The sequence below is a fragment of the Echiichthys vipera genome, assembly GCF_963691815.1.
Source record: "Echiichthys vipera genome assembly, chromosome: 5".
NCBI classification, from domain to species: domain Eukaryota; kingdom Metazoa; phylum Chordata; class Actinopteri; order Perciformes; family Trachinidae; genus Echiichthys; species Echiichthys vipera.
The window spans coordinates 28,826,480-28,844,975 of record NC_139830.1 but is presented as its reverse complement, the minus strand read 5'-3'; the positions used below and the strand labels follow the sequence as shown (position 1 = coordinate 28,844,975).

The 18,496-nt window shown below is 41.6% G+C and overlaps 2 protein-coding genes across 2 annotated transcripts; one reads left to right on the top strand and one right to left on the bottom strand.

Annotated features, from left to right (window-relative positions):
* Positions 1-1,382: 1,382 nt before the first annotated feature.
* LOC310947034 (interleukin-18-like) lies at positions 1,383-7,872 on the top strand. The gene is made up of 6 exons (XM_083913661.1): positions 1,383-1,425; positions 3,599-3,674; positions 3,824-3,838; positions 3,967-4,110; positions 4,721-4,860; positions 5,826-7,872. The coding sequence occupies exons 2-6, from the start codon at positions 3,608-3,610 to the stop codon at positions 6,048-6,050; spliced, it is 591 nt and encodes a 196-aa protein (XP_083769787.1). The 5' UTR covers positions 1,383-1,425; positions 3,599-3,607; the 3' UTR covers positions 6,051-7,872.
* Positions 7,873-8,082: 210 nt separating this feature from the next.
* LOC310947035 (succinate dehydrogenase [ubiquinone] cytochrome b small subunit B, mitochondrial-like) lies at positions 8,083-18,033 on the bottom strand. Its single transcript, XM_083913662.1, has 4 exons — positions 17,963-18,033; positions 16,550-16,660; positions 13,323-13,473; positions 8,083-10,695 (listed from the first exon to the last, which is right to left on the bottom strand). The coding sequence occupies exons 1-4, from the start codon at positions 18,009-18,011 to the stop codon at positions 10,530-10,532; spliced, it is 477 nt and encodes a 158-aa protein (XP_083769788.1). The 5' UTR covers positions 18,012-18,033; the 3' UTR covers positions 8,083-10,529.
* Between the last annotated feature and the right edge of the window lie 463 nt (positions 18,034-18,496).

Genomic DNA, 18,496 nt, shown 5'->3' with positions numbered 1-18,496 from the left:
TGAACACATTTTTCAGTTCACAGTTCACAAAAAGGGAGAGAAGGGGGTTGTAAACTGCTGCACACAGAACAAACAGAAAGATACCATAGCATTGCTGATTGGGTCCCAGGTCCCAGTGTTTTCAGCTTTCAGCATAAAAAGAAGGTAATTCATACAGTAAGCACTTGTAAAACATAGATCGATGACTGGATGGAGCAGAATATTCTCCAATCAAACAAAGAAAAAACTGCAATGATTTTTTTTGGAACCAAGGAAGAACGATCCAAAGTCAGCACCCAGTTTCAAACAGTAATGCTAAAAACCACAAACCAAACCAGAAACTTATGTAACATGTGTGTAATCATGGACTTAGACCTGAACTTCAACAGCCAAAAAGAACAATTACAAAATCAGCCTAAGATCACCTAAAGAATATCTCACTGATTAAAGCTCTTATGTGTCAGCAGGACTTGGAAAAACTTATCCTTGCATTTATCTTCAGCAGGCTTGAGTTCTGTAACAGTGTCTTTACAGGTCTCCCTAAAAAAGTCCATCAGACAGCTTCAGTTCATTCAAGACTTTTCTGTTTGCTGCTGACTTTCAGTAAACTGCACTGTAACTTCTGTAACTGTATATATGTTTAAAATGACCTTTTATGTGTTTTAAATCTGTTATGTTTCATCGCAGTAAACTGCACTGTAACTTCTGTAACTGTAACCATCTTTTATATGTTTAAAATGACCTTTTATGTGTTTTAAATCTGTTATGTTTTATCTCAGTAAACTGCACTGTAACTTATGTAACTGTATATATGTTTAAAATGACCTTTTATGTGTTTTAAATCTGTTATGTTTTATCTCAGTAAACTGCACTGTAACTTATGTAACTGTATATATGTTTTAAATGACCATTATGTGTTTCCCCCCAATGTTTTTAATGTTTGATGTGAAGCACTTTGAATGGCCTTGTTGTTGAACTGTGCTATGGAAATAAACTTGCCTTGTTTTTGATTTAACAGTTCTTTCTCAGCTCGGAGTGGCCCTCTGCTGGCAGACAGCTGCATGGTCACGAGGAGACACAAGCTATCTTGATAGAAGAAGAAAATGGAAAAGTGACTTCAAAATAAAAGGGTAAAATTAAATTGTAATTATAAACCAGAGTGAAACATTAGTGACTCACTATCTGGTAAAGCTTTTATTTCCCAAATTTCCTCTGTATTCCATAAATTAGCAGCCATTGCTTATGTCTTGACTACTACTGTAAGTTAGACGTCAAAAACATGGTTTTCCAGTCAAAACTGATACAAGAAAAAAACAGGACCTTTTGATTTCCACTTCCGTATCAGATTTAGGAAGCGCGCGCCCATGCCCCACCTACACAAATACCACGAGCAAAGTCACAAACCGGTCTGAAACAGTTGTTGCGCGAGCGTCGACGAGTGCCAAGGTAAGTCACCTGAATGTATCAGAGTAGCGCGGATTGATATAGTTAGTAGTGTTTAAAGACGACGCACATGATTCTGCATCCCTCAGCCACAGTGAGAGAAAAAATAGCACCGTTCTTCAAGGGCTTTAGCGCGAATTGAGTCATTTTGGGGTCATTTTTCTGTCTGTCTGTCATGTCATTCAAGGAGACTGTGAACGTGCCCTGTGCGGAAACAGTAGAACCAGGTGTTGTGCCGTATTCAGCACCCCCGCCGTGAAATGCACCCCTGGCATTATAGGTGATATTCTGGTCCAGAAGGCTGTTGTTTCCACCTAAAGCAGTAGTTTATATACAGGTAACCCACAACGGTCAGAACATTGGTTACTTACAGTCTTTAAACTATTTTAAAGAGTTTAAAATCACAAACTTGGGTAATAGCGAACACAAAACAACACCTTGTTGTGTGTTCTGTGGAAATATACTGCAGCCATAATTACAAAATTAATTCAATGGATCTTTTGAGCAAGTTTGATGTATTTGACTCAGCGTTTCCTAAATATAATCCCAGCTTTTCTTGCAATTCATAGGTTCAAAAGTGTGTGCTTTGAATGTGGTTACCTGTATATAAACTACTCCTATAGGTGGAAACAACAGACTTCTGATGCAGAATATCACCTTTAATGCGAGGGGGTGCATTTCACGGCAGGGGTGCTGAATACGGCACCTGTCCTTCTTTAAAGGTATGCTCTGTTAAAGCGGGCTGAACGCGGTATTGCTCCAGAGACAGGATTTGATATCGAATTATGACTGTTGTCTGTGTATGCGGCATAGCCTACAGTGGACACTGTAGGCAAACATTTTGCGATTGAAAGTTCACTTATGTGTGTATTAAGGAAAGGGAAAACTCAAAGGTGGACTGTCCGAACGGTTGTATTCTCTTTGTTGTCTGTTTTAAGTCGGTGGTAAATGTAGTAAATGACAGTATTAGTAAGTAGTAGTAAAGGCGCTGACTGTAACTCCGCAGTAGACCCAATGAACCTGGCGTTAAACCACCGACTGTGGTAAAAACAACTAGTGAATAACGGATATTGGAGTCCTTGTTGGAAATATCGTATATAGTATTACGGAAACTGTAAATATATTGTATGATATAATTGAATATTATATTAACGGTTGAATATGTAGAATCTTCATTAAAAGCAATATATATATATATATATATATTTATTTATTTATTTTTTCTAAGAGAATACACCCACGAGTCGTTTTGAGGGGTACAGAATGAAAGCATTGCTTCTCCATTAAAAAAATAAGTATTTAGTCTGAATTAATGTTTTAATTTTTTTATGGCTTTGACAATGAGTTTCTGTCACGTTCTGCTTACATTGTTCCAGCCAATAGCGTTGGGCGTTGCTGGTGACCAGGGCTGTCTGTTGTTGCGTGCAGCTACTGAAGGTAAAAACCAGAGTCAATATTAGCCAAGCAAAGGAGTTCAATGGCATTAAAACACAAACGCCCAAATGGCTACGTGTCTCCTTGATCGGTTAGCTAACTTTTATGTTTACTTAGCTGTAACGGCTAACGCTAACTGTCAAACTCCTCTAATACTTGTTTTTATGGTGCGATTTGCCGGAGGGGATGGGTTCTAACAGGCTCAAACAGACTCTGGGCCGGGTCTGACCAACCTGGCAACCCGACTGCTGGAATTATTTTCTGTTGTTGCGACTACGATCTTGAGACACTAGATGGCGCTGTTCTTCACATTCTCCATATTCAACCTTTAATGTGTCATTATAAGTCGCTCCCATACAGGTGCACATTAAACATCCTATCCGTGTGTGAAACAGCTGAACATGCCCACATCTCCGTCCACCTTATCAGCTACGGGAGAGCCTGGTGCCACCACTTTTATCAGAACACCTGAAGGTTGTGGGAAAAATCCTGATCACTGCTGCAGGAGAGCTCCACAAACTGGGATAATGAATACAGAGGAGCACTGACGCTGTTCTGGAGGAAGATGACACTTTTATATTTACTTATTTGTCCCCCACCTTCAATATACAGTATATTTCATATGTAAAGCGATTATAGAAAGTGAAAAATGGACACCACCCGTTGCATGAAGGAGACACCATGGCAAGCAACGTATGCACTGTATTACATAACCAACAAAAGGACTTGTTTTTATTACCAGGTCTACCTGATGGCTACCAGTGGATGCTCCCCTGTTAAATATGCAGGAAAATGTGGGAACGCTTTATACTTTCAAGGTAAACTGATTTCATATTTTATTCAGTTGGTAATTAGTAGAAATATATTCTCAAAGATATTGTAGCTCGTATCAGGCCAATATAAGTCCTATACCTTTTTTAAATGTTTGTATATAAATCCTGAAATCTCCTCTTTTCTCCATTTAAAGTGGCAACAGCAACAGGTAAGGTCATTTTTTATTGTTAATTTATTGCCTCAGTGTCATGCTTTAATCCTTCCTCCATTCATAGTTGAATATTCAAGTAGGGATTGTAAGCGTATGACCCTACTAGTGTTTTTCTGTCAACGCAGATGTGGACCAAGACGCTTTTGGAATTTCCCAACAGTCAGCCAAGAATTACTGGGTCCGAAGCAAGGACAACAAGTTCCTGATTTTAAATGCTGAAAGTCACTTTCAAGTCCAAAACTTAACTAGTCATCAGCTATGTGAGCCTGGTAAGATGCAGCCAAATACGGCAAACTATTGTACTTTACTTCAGCCTTTAAAGACGGGTGTTAGTTTCATTAACAATTGGGGCAATATCATGAAAGCTTTATATGGACATTTTCAGCATTTTTAAAATAAAGTAACTTGCTGGAAATCAGTAAAGTTTGTTTTTGGAGGTAGAATTGTTTGTTACACATTTTCAGAACCACCATATAAAGTTTTTTGGCTTCTTCTGGCTAACATGACACGTGGAAATAGTGCTAACCCAGACAACGCAAAAACATTTCTGGAATGTAGTGAAGCACCTGCGTGTCTCACAGAGGACCAGTTGCCAAGAGCATGGAAGCCTCTTTGCATTAGATATTAGTATATATGAAATTTGAAAGTCTTATGTTTCAAAAACCTCTAATAATAATAGATTCAACATGTGTAGACAAAGCTACCCTCATACAAAACTGTATCACGAAAGGATTGAATAAGTAATTTTTTATCATCCACTACGTCCACAACAGATGGACAGAAATACTCTTCATTTTCAGATTTCACCTTTCCATAATGACTGTCCCTCATTTAGTGACACGCTGCTTTTCTTTTCCACTCCCGCTGTTTCCCTTTAAGACTGCAAATTCAAAATCCAGATTTACCATGAGATCCCGGGGGGAAGAGGGCTGAAGGGCGCCATGTTGTATGTCAACATGAAAGAGAAGAACATGGTGGTGTGCTGCAGTCATAGTCATGGCATTGAACCTGAGGAAATGGTGAGCATAAACAAATGATAAGTTACAGCACGACACAATTATTTAAGCTTTACAAGCTATAAGCCACCTCATATTAGGCCTAGCATAACCACAGCAGGACTACCCTCAGGAGAAATGTATTTCAAGCATGTTAAAGACAATTGTTCAATCTGTTTGATGACTAAATGACAAACCTGTATCTGTAGTGTGGTACTGCTAGGTCAGAAGATTGTATCACAAACTAAATATGACTGGTAAAAGTTCTAAAGCCGGTTGCTTTTTCACCGGTAATGATATGACATGGTCATGCGTCGCTGACGGAAGTGGACAAGGATCACCTGAATGTTTATTAAATTGAAGTGAATAAATACTGTAGGTACCCGCAGATACACGGTTTGACGTGCATGTGCAAACACTTCTGTAATGACTTGTTCTTAACATAAAATGATAAAGCGAACCTGAGCCACTTGAGGGGCCGCTGGCTTGAACTTAATTGACGCGTCCGTCGTTTTCCGGGTGCAGTGAATCCGACACGTCTCCGGCCTTTTGCAAACATTCATTTACAAACCTTGGCTCCTGACAAAACTGTACCCTTATCGAACGTGCATACAAACAACACAACAAAGGAACACTGAAACAAATGGCTACGATGAACCCGACTCGCCGACGACGCAGACGGTCAAAAAACGGTTTGCTTTTTCTCCTGTCAGCAGCACACCTGCTGAGTAATCCCATGTGGCTGTATTTAACACCTCCTACACCCAACAGTGCCAAGCGCCACCTACTGGGGCCTCCAGGAAATACACAAAGAAAATAAACACAAACACCCACATAACCCAAAAATGGCTCTTACAACGTCACTCATTTATATGTTAAGGTTCGCCCGGGGTTGCTTAGATTTTCCATTCTGTTGACTGCAACCTGTCCACTGTTCAGCACTGTGACGGATCAGACCATTAAGTCAGGTTTGTCATGTTTTTCTATAGGACCTGCCAAGCAATATTGAAGAAACCCAGCACAAAGCATTGTTCTTCATGACCAAAAGCACGGCATCTAACACCTATACGTTTGAGTCCTCCATGTACCGTTCTGAATTCCTGGGGTTTGAGCCCGATGAGGATAAGCCCTGTCTGAACAAACTGGTCTTGCATCCTAAAGGTAAAGATGAAGTGGATGACGCTTGCGAGGTTGTTTTATTATGCAGTAAATGATTTCAAAATATCATCAGAACAAAATCATCCTGTTCTCTTTAAAACTGAAGTCGGCAACTTTTAACTTTCTTTTCTCCCATGTCACTCCATCCTGACAGCACAGTGAGACAGTAGATCTGTGCAAAAGTCACGTCTCTCTCCCTCCACCTTCTGTTCCTGTCTGCTCCCAGACTCCTCTCTATCTGCTCCTGACTGACACCGACCACTCAGGGCGCACTCACACTGTCCTTCCGCACCGCGACCCGGACTTTAGGGTACTTGTCCCCCCTCCCTCCCCCCCGCGCCCCAGCCCCGTTTGTACTAACACTGCCAGGGCCGGCCAATGCTTCTTGCTGTCCATACGACATCACGCCGTAACACGTCACACGCATTGATCGCGTGTGTGTGGCTTTGTTTACAAATCTTTCCACAGACCTCTGAGTTTTTGTGCGTCTTGTCGACTGTTTTTGAATATTTTCATCCGACCAAATCTGCAGTAAACACTCCACCTCCGCACCACACCAACGTGAACCTTTCACCGCCATTGTTGTTGTTGTTAAATGTCCACGCATGGTCCGTCCTTCTATTTACATGTCCGAACAGGCGCACATAACGCTACTGCCGTAGGGCTCGTGCTCGTGCTCGTACACGTGCGCACGCTCGTGCTCGTACATGTGCAAACAGCTCCGCTAAAGCCCACCTCTTTCAAGCGGGCCGTGGGCGGCTGTCGGCTGTTATGCGCGGAACGGGTGCACTCACACTGCTTAAACGTACTAGGCTTTAGCTGAAAAAACGGTTTTGGCCCGGTACAGAACGACAGTGTGAGTGCGCCCTTAGAGCAGTGGAGTCTCTGACGTAGTGTCAATGAACTCTGATCAAACTGTGAAACTAGGCAGCACTGATCAAATATGAATCAATATTCTTTTACTGTATCACCTATTTCTCAAATAAAGGCACAGTGGGCTAGCAGATGAAAAAGGAGCAGACAGAGAGGTAGAGGTACATGACTAACAGAAGGTTACAGACTTCAGCTTTAAGGATGAAATGCTAAATTGTCAACCTGCTGCACTGATGGCCATGTCTTTTTTTTTTTTTTTTTTCTGTGTATGCAGTTTCATAATACAGGTTTGACCCATTACAAAAACAAGACTTATGCAGTACCACTGACACAGTATGAAGTATACTAACTGAAGGATTTATGGCAAAATGACACATAATGGACAGATGAATGAAACACTACCTGGACAAAAGAGTACATATCTTTTGTATGGTAAGCAGAGTTCAGCCAGTTTACTGTTGAATATGTTGAAGAAACTGGAGTTTTTAGTTAAATGTATTATTTTCCTTAGTGATTTAAATTAATAACAGTTAACCTTGAAGCATAATGAGCCCCAAAATGTTCAATATTAAATATAACCATTGTGACAAGTGGAACAGTTTGAAACGAACCAACAATCTGTGAAATAATTGAAGAAACCAAAAATTGTGTTTCATCATTCATTTTCATAATGACAGCTTTATTGGATAGAATTTAAATGTCATAATAGCATTTATCCCTTGGCCCTCATTCTGTTGTAATGAGAGCTTTGAGGTTCCATAGTAACACCTGGGGCTGTGAGAGGAGCACTAGTGCACCAGTGAAATCCTGATTTAATGGACTGAATTAGAACAATTATATGGTGCACCTTGATACAGCCAAGGTAGCCTTTGTTCTTTTTGGTTGTTTTCATGGCTGCCTTTCAAGGGGACAAATGCTCATTTTTGGGTGTCATACTTGTATTTTGAATTTTTCTACTGTTATATAATTACTTTTGTCATACTGTCTAAATGTACCTGTATTTACCCTGTCTGAAACGCATACCGGTACTTCACAAAACTTCAAGGCTGCTTCCCTTTTTGGGGAATGAAAAACAGAAGGGCCTATAGATAGATGTGTTTAGATCATGAACTTCATAAACAAACAAGTGTTCTGTGACGTTAACTGAGCCTGAGCGGTTGTGATACCTAAAAAAAAAAAAAAGGAATACTCACCGCGGACATGCCCCCTCAGTCGTTCCCCATTGGGATGACCTAACACAGCGGCCAGATATGCCTTTCCACACGTCTATACTTGAATGAATCCCTATCGTTAGAGTAAGTGTTGTCTGTAAATAACCAAACTGGGATCAGCTAACTGTTCCAGGCTTAGATTTAGTCGGAGACAACAGTCTGATGCTATTATACAGAACGACTGTAGCAGCATCCTACTCAAGCTAATGTTATCCATCAGCAGTAGGCTTATTGTCCTCAGTGTCATTTAGCCATTTACCACACTGACCGTGAATATTCACGCGTCTTGTATGCCTCAAATCTGTGAACGTGTAAATCCACTACACAACCGTTTTTTTAGCATTGTCCCGTTTCCCCATGACCGCACGTTTCTATCCCCAAAAGTAAGTCTCGGGAATGACGATGCTGTGAAGACGGTTTCTCCATCGAGATGTTTCCTCTACCTTAAACTGAACCAAACCTCATGCCCTTACCTTAACCACGGAGGGTGCTATCATTTTAACAGGAGGGAGACCCTTTCCTTGATACAACACTGGTCTTTCTATAGTCTTTTTTAAAGACATGGCAGGGAAATAAATCAGAGATCAGTGTGTGTGTGTAAAGATATATTCTCATGAGCCTGCATTTCACAGAAATTGCAGCCAAATCTGAATGGCTTGTCGAAGTAACTTTTTAACAGTTTATAAGCATTTTTATACATATATTCCTTTTGTACTTGTTTTATACACTGTGTTGATCTTTGGGTCATAAAATGTCAAAATATGAAAACATATGTAAAGACTTGTGTATAGACTTTATTCCACCGAGGCAGGAAGAGTGCATTTTTCTGCCACACCTCATTTTGTGCGTACAATAGAGACATAAATTGACAGAAATGACAAATTAAAAATTGCTGTAGGAAGCAAACAGACCAACACCAAACCTGTGAGCTCTCAAACATTTACTGCATGAACATTGTGACAAATTAAATCCATTACAGCAATGAACTTAACCTCTAACGCCCATTCCAGCAGTACAAAAGTAATTGCTGGTATTAATAGCTGCATGCAAGGACTGGGTGTGTATACAGATTATATAAATTAATGTTCAAATGGTACATGCCATCACCAATACTTTTGATTAGCCAGCCATAGTGAATGTTAATCAAACAGGCTCACGTTGAGGAACAGTGCCTGAAATGTTTCTGCTTCATTTGCCCAGAGGTTATAAACTTGTGAAAAAAATTGCCAAGTGTGTTTATATGAACAAAATAAATGTACATTTCTATTTCCATGTATGTCTTTTTTTGTATTATTTATTTACCGTTTGCTCACTCACACCGTGGAAGGAGTTTGTCATTTATACATGAAGTACAACACAACTCGATATTACAGAGGCGTCTCGAGTGCTATTTTATCGGCAGAGGACGGCATTTTGCAGCCATTTCTTTCAGACCCTGAACCACTGTTAGCTGACAAGAGTTTGTACGCTGCCGGACTTCATTAGCCACTGCTGGACATGCACAGGTAGGTTGGGTATTGCTGGATGGCTTAAATGTATGATGCATTTTAGATCTTGCCTACCTTACCTTTAATGAACCTTCAATAGAGCAGCAGAGCTGGATTAACCAGGCCAAGAAAAGCAAATGCTGTCTGCTGCTCTCTGCATAAACCACCGTGATGCACCCTTGACGGGTAGAACCTTTACAAAGACACCTTTGACTTGCCAACACTGCACCATGTCAGTCAAGATACGATGACACTCGAGTACACTGAAGCTAGGCTGTATACTGGCACTGCTGTAGCAACAAAAAAAAATGGACCTTGTGAATCATTTGTCCAGGGGTTAGGGTTAGTGTGGAGGGTGATGTGAAAATCCAACCAAACACTGCTAAGACCTGTAGTGCTGCCGTTACTCCTGATGGGTTTTTGAGCAAAATGTAGTATGTACATATTGTTTTGAAACAAAATACATTTAAGAAAATGGCTACAAAAAGGACCCCAACATGAACAAACATTAATGGCATGTCAAACAGCACTATTCTGTAAGACTTGAGAAAAGTCATGGCTGCTGTCAAAAAAGTTTGTATGTATGGATAAAGATTACATGCCAGGATACAGGAGTCATCTGATTTGTAGAATTGGTCGTGACATTAAAGGTAACTGGACTTAGGATCAAAATCTACAGGGTGATGTAGCTTAAATTTAGTCCCCATTAAACACGAACAGAAGCTAATCCCTCGTCATAGAAGACAAAATGGATGCCAGTTGTTGAGCCAGAAATGAATACAGAGGCCAGGCCTGAATTGATAGACTATTAAATTACACACTTGCGAATTGCTGTAATATCTTCAAAAATGATATATTTATAAGAATTTACATAGAACACCTTGAATCTTTACAATCAGTCAGGATGAGACTGCTCCTTCCCCAGTGTCTAGATCCTCCCAAGCGTCCCGGTCCACAGTTCTTTTCATTTACTCCAGAGCAGGGCGATGGCTTTGCAGATGCCCACGTCGTTGTAGTTGAAGTAGCAAAGACCGGCGAAGGTGACCGTGGACAGGAGGAAGAGACCTGCATTGGCCATCTTGACCTTTGCGTCCCCATGAACGTAGTCTGTTAACACCTGCCCGATACCCCTACAAGACAAAAACGTGCAAACAAATGGTGAACAGTCGGTTAAGAGAGAAACCTTTTTTGTTGTTTTTGTTTGTTTTTTTTAGAGTGAAAGCTTAAGTGTGCTTTAGGCCACCTAACATTTGCACCACACACATGGCCAATATATGTGTAAGGTTGTGTTGTTCGTTTCAGAGGTAAGTGTCAAATTAAAAACACTTAGTTGTTGCTGTTGGGAACAAAACACGGTGTTATGGTTGATGAATTCAGAAGTGAATGGGTTTAAGCTGCAGATTGAAGCATTATCTTCAGCTTCCACCCACCGGCGCAAGTGGCGGAGCTTGGTAATTGGATACTTTGGGCAAAATGTACCTTGGGAGTTATCGTTAATTTCTCGCCTTGCATTCCTATCTACAAAGGCTTGTTCCATCCAAAAAAAACCCAGATATTTTCTATTGGAGCTACACCGATGAAATGGCCAGGCCTCTACCACCTTTATTCTAAGAGTTCATTGTCTTTTTGAAGGCATTCAGTGCCAACATTCCTTAGTGCAATCCTGTAAGGCACAGACTATGCATAACCCCTGTACCAGCTGAAAAGAGGAAGCTTTCCGACCTTCTCATGCTTCACGAAATGGCCAAATGGTTTTGGTCAAAGAGCACATGGCTTGACCCTTTAAAGATATGCGCCTGCCCCTAAAGCCGTTGCTTAAGAAGACTTATCACTACTCATGACTGGGATTTGTGGCCTACACCTGCCACACAGTTTAGTCCGCGCTCTGACTGATGGAAGAACACACCGCTGTGACGCTAAGCTAAAGCCACCTTCTCAAGTCTGCAAACAGAGCCGGAACTAAGCAGGGCTGAATTAAAAGCTGCTGACAGCTACGGTGAGATGGCTGAATCACTGCCCCCACACCCCTGGCCCGCCAAAGCCCCATTGGACAAAGTTTGCCTTTGGTCCCGTAAGGGTGAGTTAAGAAGCTAAATATTTGTACTGGGTAGAGACGTTTCAGAAATAAGATTGTGGAGGATTTAAAGGGCTTTCATTCATACTTCCCAAATGCTTTTGATTGTGTTATATCACAATCTGCTGGTGTACGGTGACCACAGAGGTAAGGATGATTGTGTTTGACCTGGATGCTGAGCAGTCAAATTAACACTCCATTTGCAATCGACTACAACTCCCTGCAGGCCTCGAGACGACAAGATTTACCCGACAAACTTGCGTTTTCCCAGGATAAAGGAACTCAAATTTAATTTAATAAACCAAGAATATCAAAGGACTCGAACCGCCAATCTCTAGTCCAGCCTGCTGAAGATAAATGCAAGGATAGGTTTTTCCAAGTCCTACTAGGCTTTGACCTAGTTGCCGCTGACCTTTCAAGTGTGAAGTTTCCGTTTCCTAGGCAACCAGAGTGCAACGTCAAGCTGGAAAATCGTATTGTGCGTCTGAGTTTCTCAAACTATTTAACGATCACGACCTGGGAAGAAGACGTAATGATGGAAGTTTATAGGGAGTCACACCAGGTTTGTGAATAGGCAGTTTATGAACGGGTGTTATACCGTACTAATGTTAATGCTAACGTGGATTTAGCCGTTTACTGGGTCTCTGCGTGAGCCCAGCGCAAAACGCTTATCGTAAAGACCCTATTACAATAGAAATGTGGGACAAAATCACTTATAAATCCTGGAAACAGCTAACAACTTTTGCCTTTACTGAATAGGACAGGTTGGAGAATGACAGGAAACAGGAGTGAGAGAGAGGGGGTGATATGCAGCAAAGGGCCGCAGGTGGGAAACAAACCCCGTCCGCTGCGTCAAGGACTTCCAGCCTCGGTACGCTTGCTAACCACAGCCACCAGGCCCACCTGACAACTTGTTGTTTAAATGCTCTGAGCAATAAACTTCAACACCTGTCCTTTCACAGTTAGGACATGTGCTCATGAACACGGGTCTCAGGAACAACTTCCAAACTCCAGAAATGGGACCATTCGAAAAACACGTGAATGCATCATGAGCCTGTCTGATAACTACAACACAGGTTTTTGTTCTGTTTTTGGAGTGAGTGGTGAGCTTTTTGAGTGGAGCGACATGAAATCTAGCTGAGCGTGGAATGATATTAAGAGAGAGGAGGGAATGAACAGCCCCGTGAGCGAGGAGCAGACATTCGCTCCACTCCGCTCACATGCTCTGGTAGGATCTATGTACCTAATAAGCTGGTAACTAAGAGCATATAGGGCTGTATACAGCACAGGGACAAGAACTACCACTGCAATAGGAAGTAGCCTGGCCTTCCTCTGGCCCCCAATCGAGAACACAAAAACACACCATTGCTGTGTAAGTAACTAGGAAACAGGATGTGAAACTATGTCATTTGAAAGCTGTGGGTTAGACACGGAGGGTATTGTGGTGATTCATCTTATCTCATCTTCAACCGCTCAAGTCGCGGGGGCAGCAGCTTTAGCAGGGGACCCCAAACTTCCCTTTCCCGGGCCACATTAACCAGCTCTAACTGGGGGATCCCGAGGCGTTCCCAGGCCAGTGTGGAGATATAATCTCTCCACCTAGTCCTGGGTCATTCCCCGAGGCCTCCTCCCAGCTGGACGTCATTCAATACGTTAAATTTAGTTAGAGTTTGACCGTCTTACCAGTGTCCATGCAGGGTCAAGGCAGCAGCCAGGGAGTAGTCAATGACAGGAGTGGGGTTATAATAGGCAATGGGTCCCATGGCCAGAAGCAGGATGCTCAGGACTCGCTCTGCTGTCCAGTGCAAAGAGGCGGCTTTGGAGCCAGAGCCCGCTGAAGAGCAAGAGAAACAGCAGAGAATAAGCACTTTTAATCATCTGCATGGTAAAATTAAATAAAAATTGAGCCCAAACAAAAAGCTGGATATTTAATCTGATCGATACCTCTCCCATGTTTAGTGTAAGTATGAAGCTACTGGACATACACAGACATGTAAAAGCCTACCAGACAGAATTTAATAGCTACCGACAACTTTAGCCCAGGTTTGTCTTAAAGGTGGACAGTGAGCTGGCTTTATCAGTGTTTGTTGTGAAGCTTGAAAGATGTGGGCATTAATCAGGCAGGGAGGGTATAACACAAGAAGCTGTTGAGTTGGATTATAGAAATTGTAGTGTTGCATAGCCAGGCCGTACTCACACCAGCTTATCATTCTGGGATAGGCGGGAAAAAACGCTCTGGCTTGTTTGTATTGCTTTAAACCAATCACAATCGTCTTGGGCGGAGCTAAATGGTGCCCTCAAAAATTAGATAGTGTGGGGGACTGACATTCACCCCTGCGCCTTGTTTTTTTAGGCAGGGCAGCTTTTATTATTATTACTATTGTTTTGTATTATTGTAGCAGTTAGATCATTTATGTTGTGTCACTTACCATTTGTGTCTTGCTACTTTACTAATTGAGTCTTGTCTTTGTCTTGTCTACACATGGGATAGTGAGAAACGAAATTTCAATTCCTTCTATGTCTTGTTCATGTGAAGAATTGACAATAAAGCTCACTTTGTTTATTATTAATGATATAGAACATTTCAAGCAGAAGCAATTAATAATTTGAGTAATTTCTTTAAAGCTGCAGCCCCTCGCCCTCTACCACTGAGCTCCTCATGTCTCCTCATCAATAAACAGCATGGAGTACATGCAACATGGAGGTAGGCTGGCTTACTTACTCAGAGTTAGCAACTGCTAACGTGATTTAGCGTATGCTTAGCTTAAGGTGTGTGCCTGTGATATTACATGTGCGAGCGGGAGGTGGGATCTGTGACATGTGCACACAAACTGTGCCTGAGAGTCAGTTTGCACTGAGTGGACAGGATGATACAGGCACAGTGGATTTTTGCAAAACAAACAACACGCTCTAGGTACACGTAGAGGCACTTTTTTTTTTCTAAAACCGAATGATTTATGTTTTTCTACTGGAGCATATCCTCAAAGCAATTTCAGTCAAAAGCAACTGGACTGGTTATTTGTCTAGGAAGACGTTTCACCTCTCATCCAAAAGACTTACTCAGTTCATGTACGCATCTGACCAGGCTGGGACTGGTCAGATGCCATTTTATTCGAGTATCCGAAGGATTTTCTTTACAGGCGTGGTTGATTTTAGCAGGTGGTGCTGCAGGTGTCTTTGCATAGTAGGGATGGGCCTGAGTAATCAATTCCAAGGTAGAGCGATCCCATCAATTCCTTGAGGGCCAATCGAGAACTCCTTTTTCCTAATCAATTTTTAGAATGCAGGGCATCTTCCTGCAGGAATAATGATGCACGGCAATACAGCCTATGCAACACGGTCACAGTTAGCATCTCAGGATTTTTTAATTTTTCCTTGGCTGCGAAAACTTAGCTTCCTGAAACAAGCTTCTAGCTCGTTGACATCCATATTTTCAAACTAGTCCTCCAGAAGAGGATGTCCAGTGCCTCGCCGTTGTGGTCATGAGCGTCACTGCTTTCCCACTCCATGTTGACCTTGCACAATAACCCTGTCCTGTAAGTCTCACAACTTCTCGTGGATTGGTGACGCGAAGAGCTGGTTTCAAAAATCGAAGATGTTTGTGTTCTCCCGCTGTATATGCGCTTTCAACATATGAACCGTATCTACATTGACTGATCAGTCTGTGTGTGTCTGTGTCACTGTTTCCCCTCACACGCTGCACTAGGCGGGCAAATCAAGTTGATGAATCAGTTAAACACTGATGGTTTCTTCCAATGGAGCCGACATGAAAACAAGAGAGTTATCAAAATGATCCTGTTTGACACAAACCAGACGGCAGAGCCCGTCTGTCTCCCAACTTGTCCCATACGGACGCTTCAGGTTCGTCAGGTGCTGACACTGTGACTTTAACTTGCAGCCTGATGTTAAAGAAGCTGTGGTGGCCCACTTAAGTGTTTTTGTTACAGTGCTGATGGCACTTTCTCTTTACAGACTGTCTTATCAGTCACTCACTGTAGCCGTTTATCCACTTACGTACTGATATCGCGGGAAAACTTATCACGTCAAAGACAAATACCATCACATTTTAATATCGCCAGATCGCGTCCTGCTTCAGTGGGTGCCTCAAGAACAGAGACAGACAGACAAAACAATACCAGTGTTGCTGTTCTGGCTGGTAAAAAAAACCCAACAACGTAAAACAGGACTAAGAATATTAAGAACCTAAACCGAGCCATTTGACAGATAGACTTAGCTTTCCAGTAAATTACCCACTAACCAGAATAGTGGCTCACAGTGGCTGAAAGTTGACCTTACATGAACCTGGTGTCAAAATACTGCCACCACTCTAGCATTTAGGGTGCTAAATCTGTACCACAAAACAACAGCCCTGCATCATCATCGGCCACCTGCTTTCAGGTCAAACTGCTCCCTGTATAGTGAGAAGTAGATATACATATGACTCTACAGTAAAGCCACTACACTGTATCGATCGCCATAATGGCAAAAACTAAACAAGGGAGGTATCAAAATGATCCAGTACACGCTTACATGTTCATTGGTATTAATATTGCTCCACTCTCTACAACCAGAGTATAGTACGCTGGACTTTGGCCACTTCAACAGATCACTATCACATGCATTTCACTGTGCATTGTCTTGTGTAACTTGACTGAGCATTACTTGGTTTGATGAAATCTCATTTACAATGTTTTGCAGTGGTAATGGTGTAGTTCAGTCAAAGGTGGAAAAAGTGTAGCTTATAGTGTTTACTTGTTGTCACAGGTGTTGATTCAACTCTGTGGTCCTTTCTTGAGGCTGTGGTATGTCACACTGTTGGTTTGCTAAATGTAATAAGGTTTTCCTGTTGTTCTGTATACTCCCTGTATATAACGGGCGTACTACTGCGTACTTCATGTGTCAACACTGACCATATAGAGCCTGCGATGCATGAATCCTTGCTGTCAGCTGGTAGGGCTGCTCCTGGGATTTGTGTGGTACAACCAGGGGCCTGGCCAACAACGTACATTGGTAGAACAGAGCTGAAGAGAAAGGACAAAAAAGGTATGTTTCTAAATGGGCACAAAGATGAAATTGCATGAACTGTAAACCACAAATAAACTATCATACACTCGTATTAAGTCAGTTTAGCACATCAACTGAGCACAACACATCTTTTAATTTAAAACACGAAGACAAATTATGTTAACAACGTATCCTGCTCTGCCCCCTATTGATTATATTAAGGTCCAGGGTATTTTTTTTGTCTCAAAAATATGTATTTAATATAAATACCAAGGGTATTAAAATAAACTTAGGTCCCACAGGCTCAAAACTATGTTTGTTATGCTGCAAATACAGCCTTAAAATAGTATAAGCGATTGATCTCTGTCTCTGTCTTTGTGTCCGTCTTTTCTCTCTCCCCAACCAGTGCAGACAGATGTCCGTCCTCCACAGAGCTGGCTCTGTCTGATGTTCCTGCCTGTTATAGGGAAGGTTTTCAACCCCACTGTGTACTCAATGGGGGAATTCCTGTCTTTGTAAATCAGAAATGAGTCATAGAGTGTGGTCTTTACCTACTCTGTCAAGTGTCCTGAGATAACTTTTGTTATGATTCGGCACTGTAAATAAAATTGAATTGAATGTCTGATTTTTATTTATTTATTATTTTATCCTTTTTGAAAATAATATAGTTGGGCATTTAAAGACAGCAATAAACAGTGAGAAAAAAAAAAGAAAAGAAAAAAAAGGTAACTTGTTTCCACACAGCCAATTGTATGTTTTTGGAAACAGTCGACCCAAACAGTCCCCCCAAAAGAGGGCGGTGGCGAGCGGTCTTAACCCGACATGAACTCCTGCTAAAACGGATTCAAACCACGTCTGTTTATCTTATATATGCCGAATTAAAAACGGGGTCTCGTTCTCTCAGAAAAGGCTTGTTATGAAGTTGTATACGGCATGCAGTTCTATCAACAAGTATGTTAACTTATATTTCACAGACTTTTGACTCGTGTTTCGCTGTATCGTGCGAGTAATAATGTCACGGACAGTCTGATGTCATCAATAGCAATTTCAGCCCCCCAGTGTGCATCACTGTTTAGCCGTGTCAGAGAGTTACGGTTGCTAGCCCCTTACTAACCTTAACCGGTGGCGTTCAGTTACCCAGTGCTTATTAACGTTAACGAAAGTCGTGAACTTGGAAGTAGCAACGACGTGGTTTGTTCGCTCGTGGCTAACATACGACCAACCTTGTGTCAAAACGCCCAGCTACTGAGCCACTACACTAACGTAAGCACATACGGTCACATAAGACAGAAACACTGAAAACAGACAGTAGTTCTCACGTTTGACTCCTCTGCGACACACAGAACCCAACCTGACAAGAGCCGCCATGATGATCAACCTAGCAAGGTCACCACGGTTACCCGGATGTAGTAGTTGAGTCAGCAGCAGCAGCAGCACAAAGATGTTGAATGTGTGAGAAGATCAGTAAACGGTTTCTTTTCAGGGTACCACAGTGTGCTACATGCGCAAATCACGACGGAAACAAAATAACTGGTCAAACTGAATTCGTATAATGCACACGTGATATTTAATCAATTTTGTATAACGTGAATTGAATATTGAAATTCTTTACTTTAATAAAATATGACGAATATACAGCAAGTAAGCACCAAGGGGAACAGGACGGTAAATACAATGAAAAAAAACCTTGCAAAGATTGCATGTGTTAGATGTTGACTGTTGGTGATACAATAACGGATAAGCTTGAATTAACAATACAACAAAATTAATTTCTTAAAAAATATTTTGTGTTATTTCGTGTTTCTAAATAAACACGATAACAGAATACATTGCAAAGTTCTGAACCTTCTACC

What these genes read in the sequence shown, in the direction of transcription:
- LOC310947035 (XM_083913662.1), bottom strand. Translation starts at nt 18,011, where the DNA reads ATGGCGGCTCTTGTCAGGTTGGGTTCTGTGTGTCGCAGAGGAGTCAAA. An exon ending in GTGTCGCAGAGGAGTCAAAC is followed by an intron (nt 16,661 to 17,962) that starts GTGAGAACTACT and finishes CTTTCTCTTCAG; the next exon opens with CTCTGTTCTACCAATGTACG. An exon ending in TGCATCGCAGGCTCTATATG is followed by an intron (nt 13,474 to 16,549) that starts GTCAGTGTTGAC and finishes CTTGCTCTTCAG; the next exon opens with CGGGCTCTGGCTCCAAAGCC.
- LOC310947034 (XM_083913661.1), top strand. Translation starts at nt 3,608, where the DNA reads ATGGCTACCAGTGGATGCTCCCCTGTTAAATATGCAGGAAAATGTGGG. An exon ending in TCATCAGCTATGTGAGCCTG is followed by an intron (nt 4,111 to 4,720) that starts GTAAGATGCAGC and finishes TTTCCCTTTAAG; the next exon opens with ACTGCAAATTCAAAATCCAG. An exon ending in GCATTGAACCTGAGGAAATG is followed by an intron (nt 4,861 to 5,825) that starts GTGAGCATAAAC and finishes GTTTTTCTATAG; the next exon opens with GACCTGCCAAGCAATATTGA.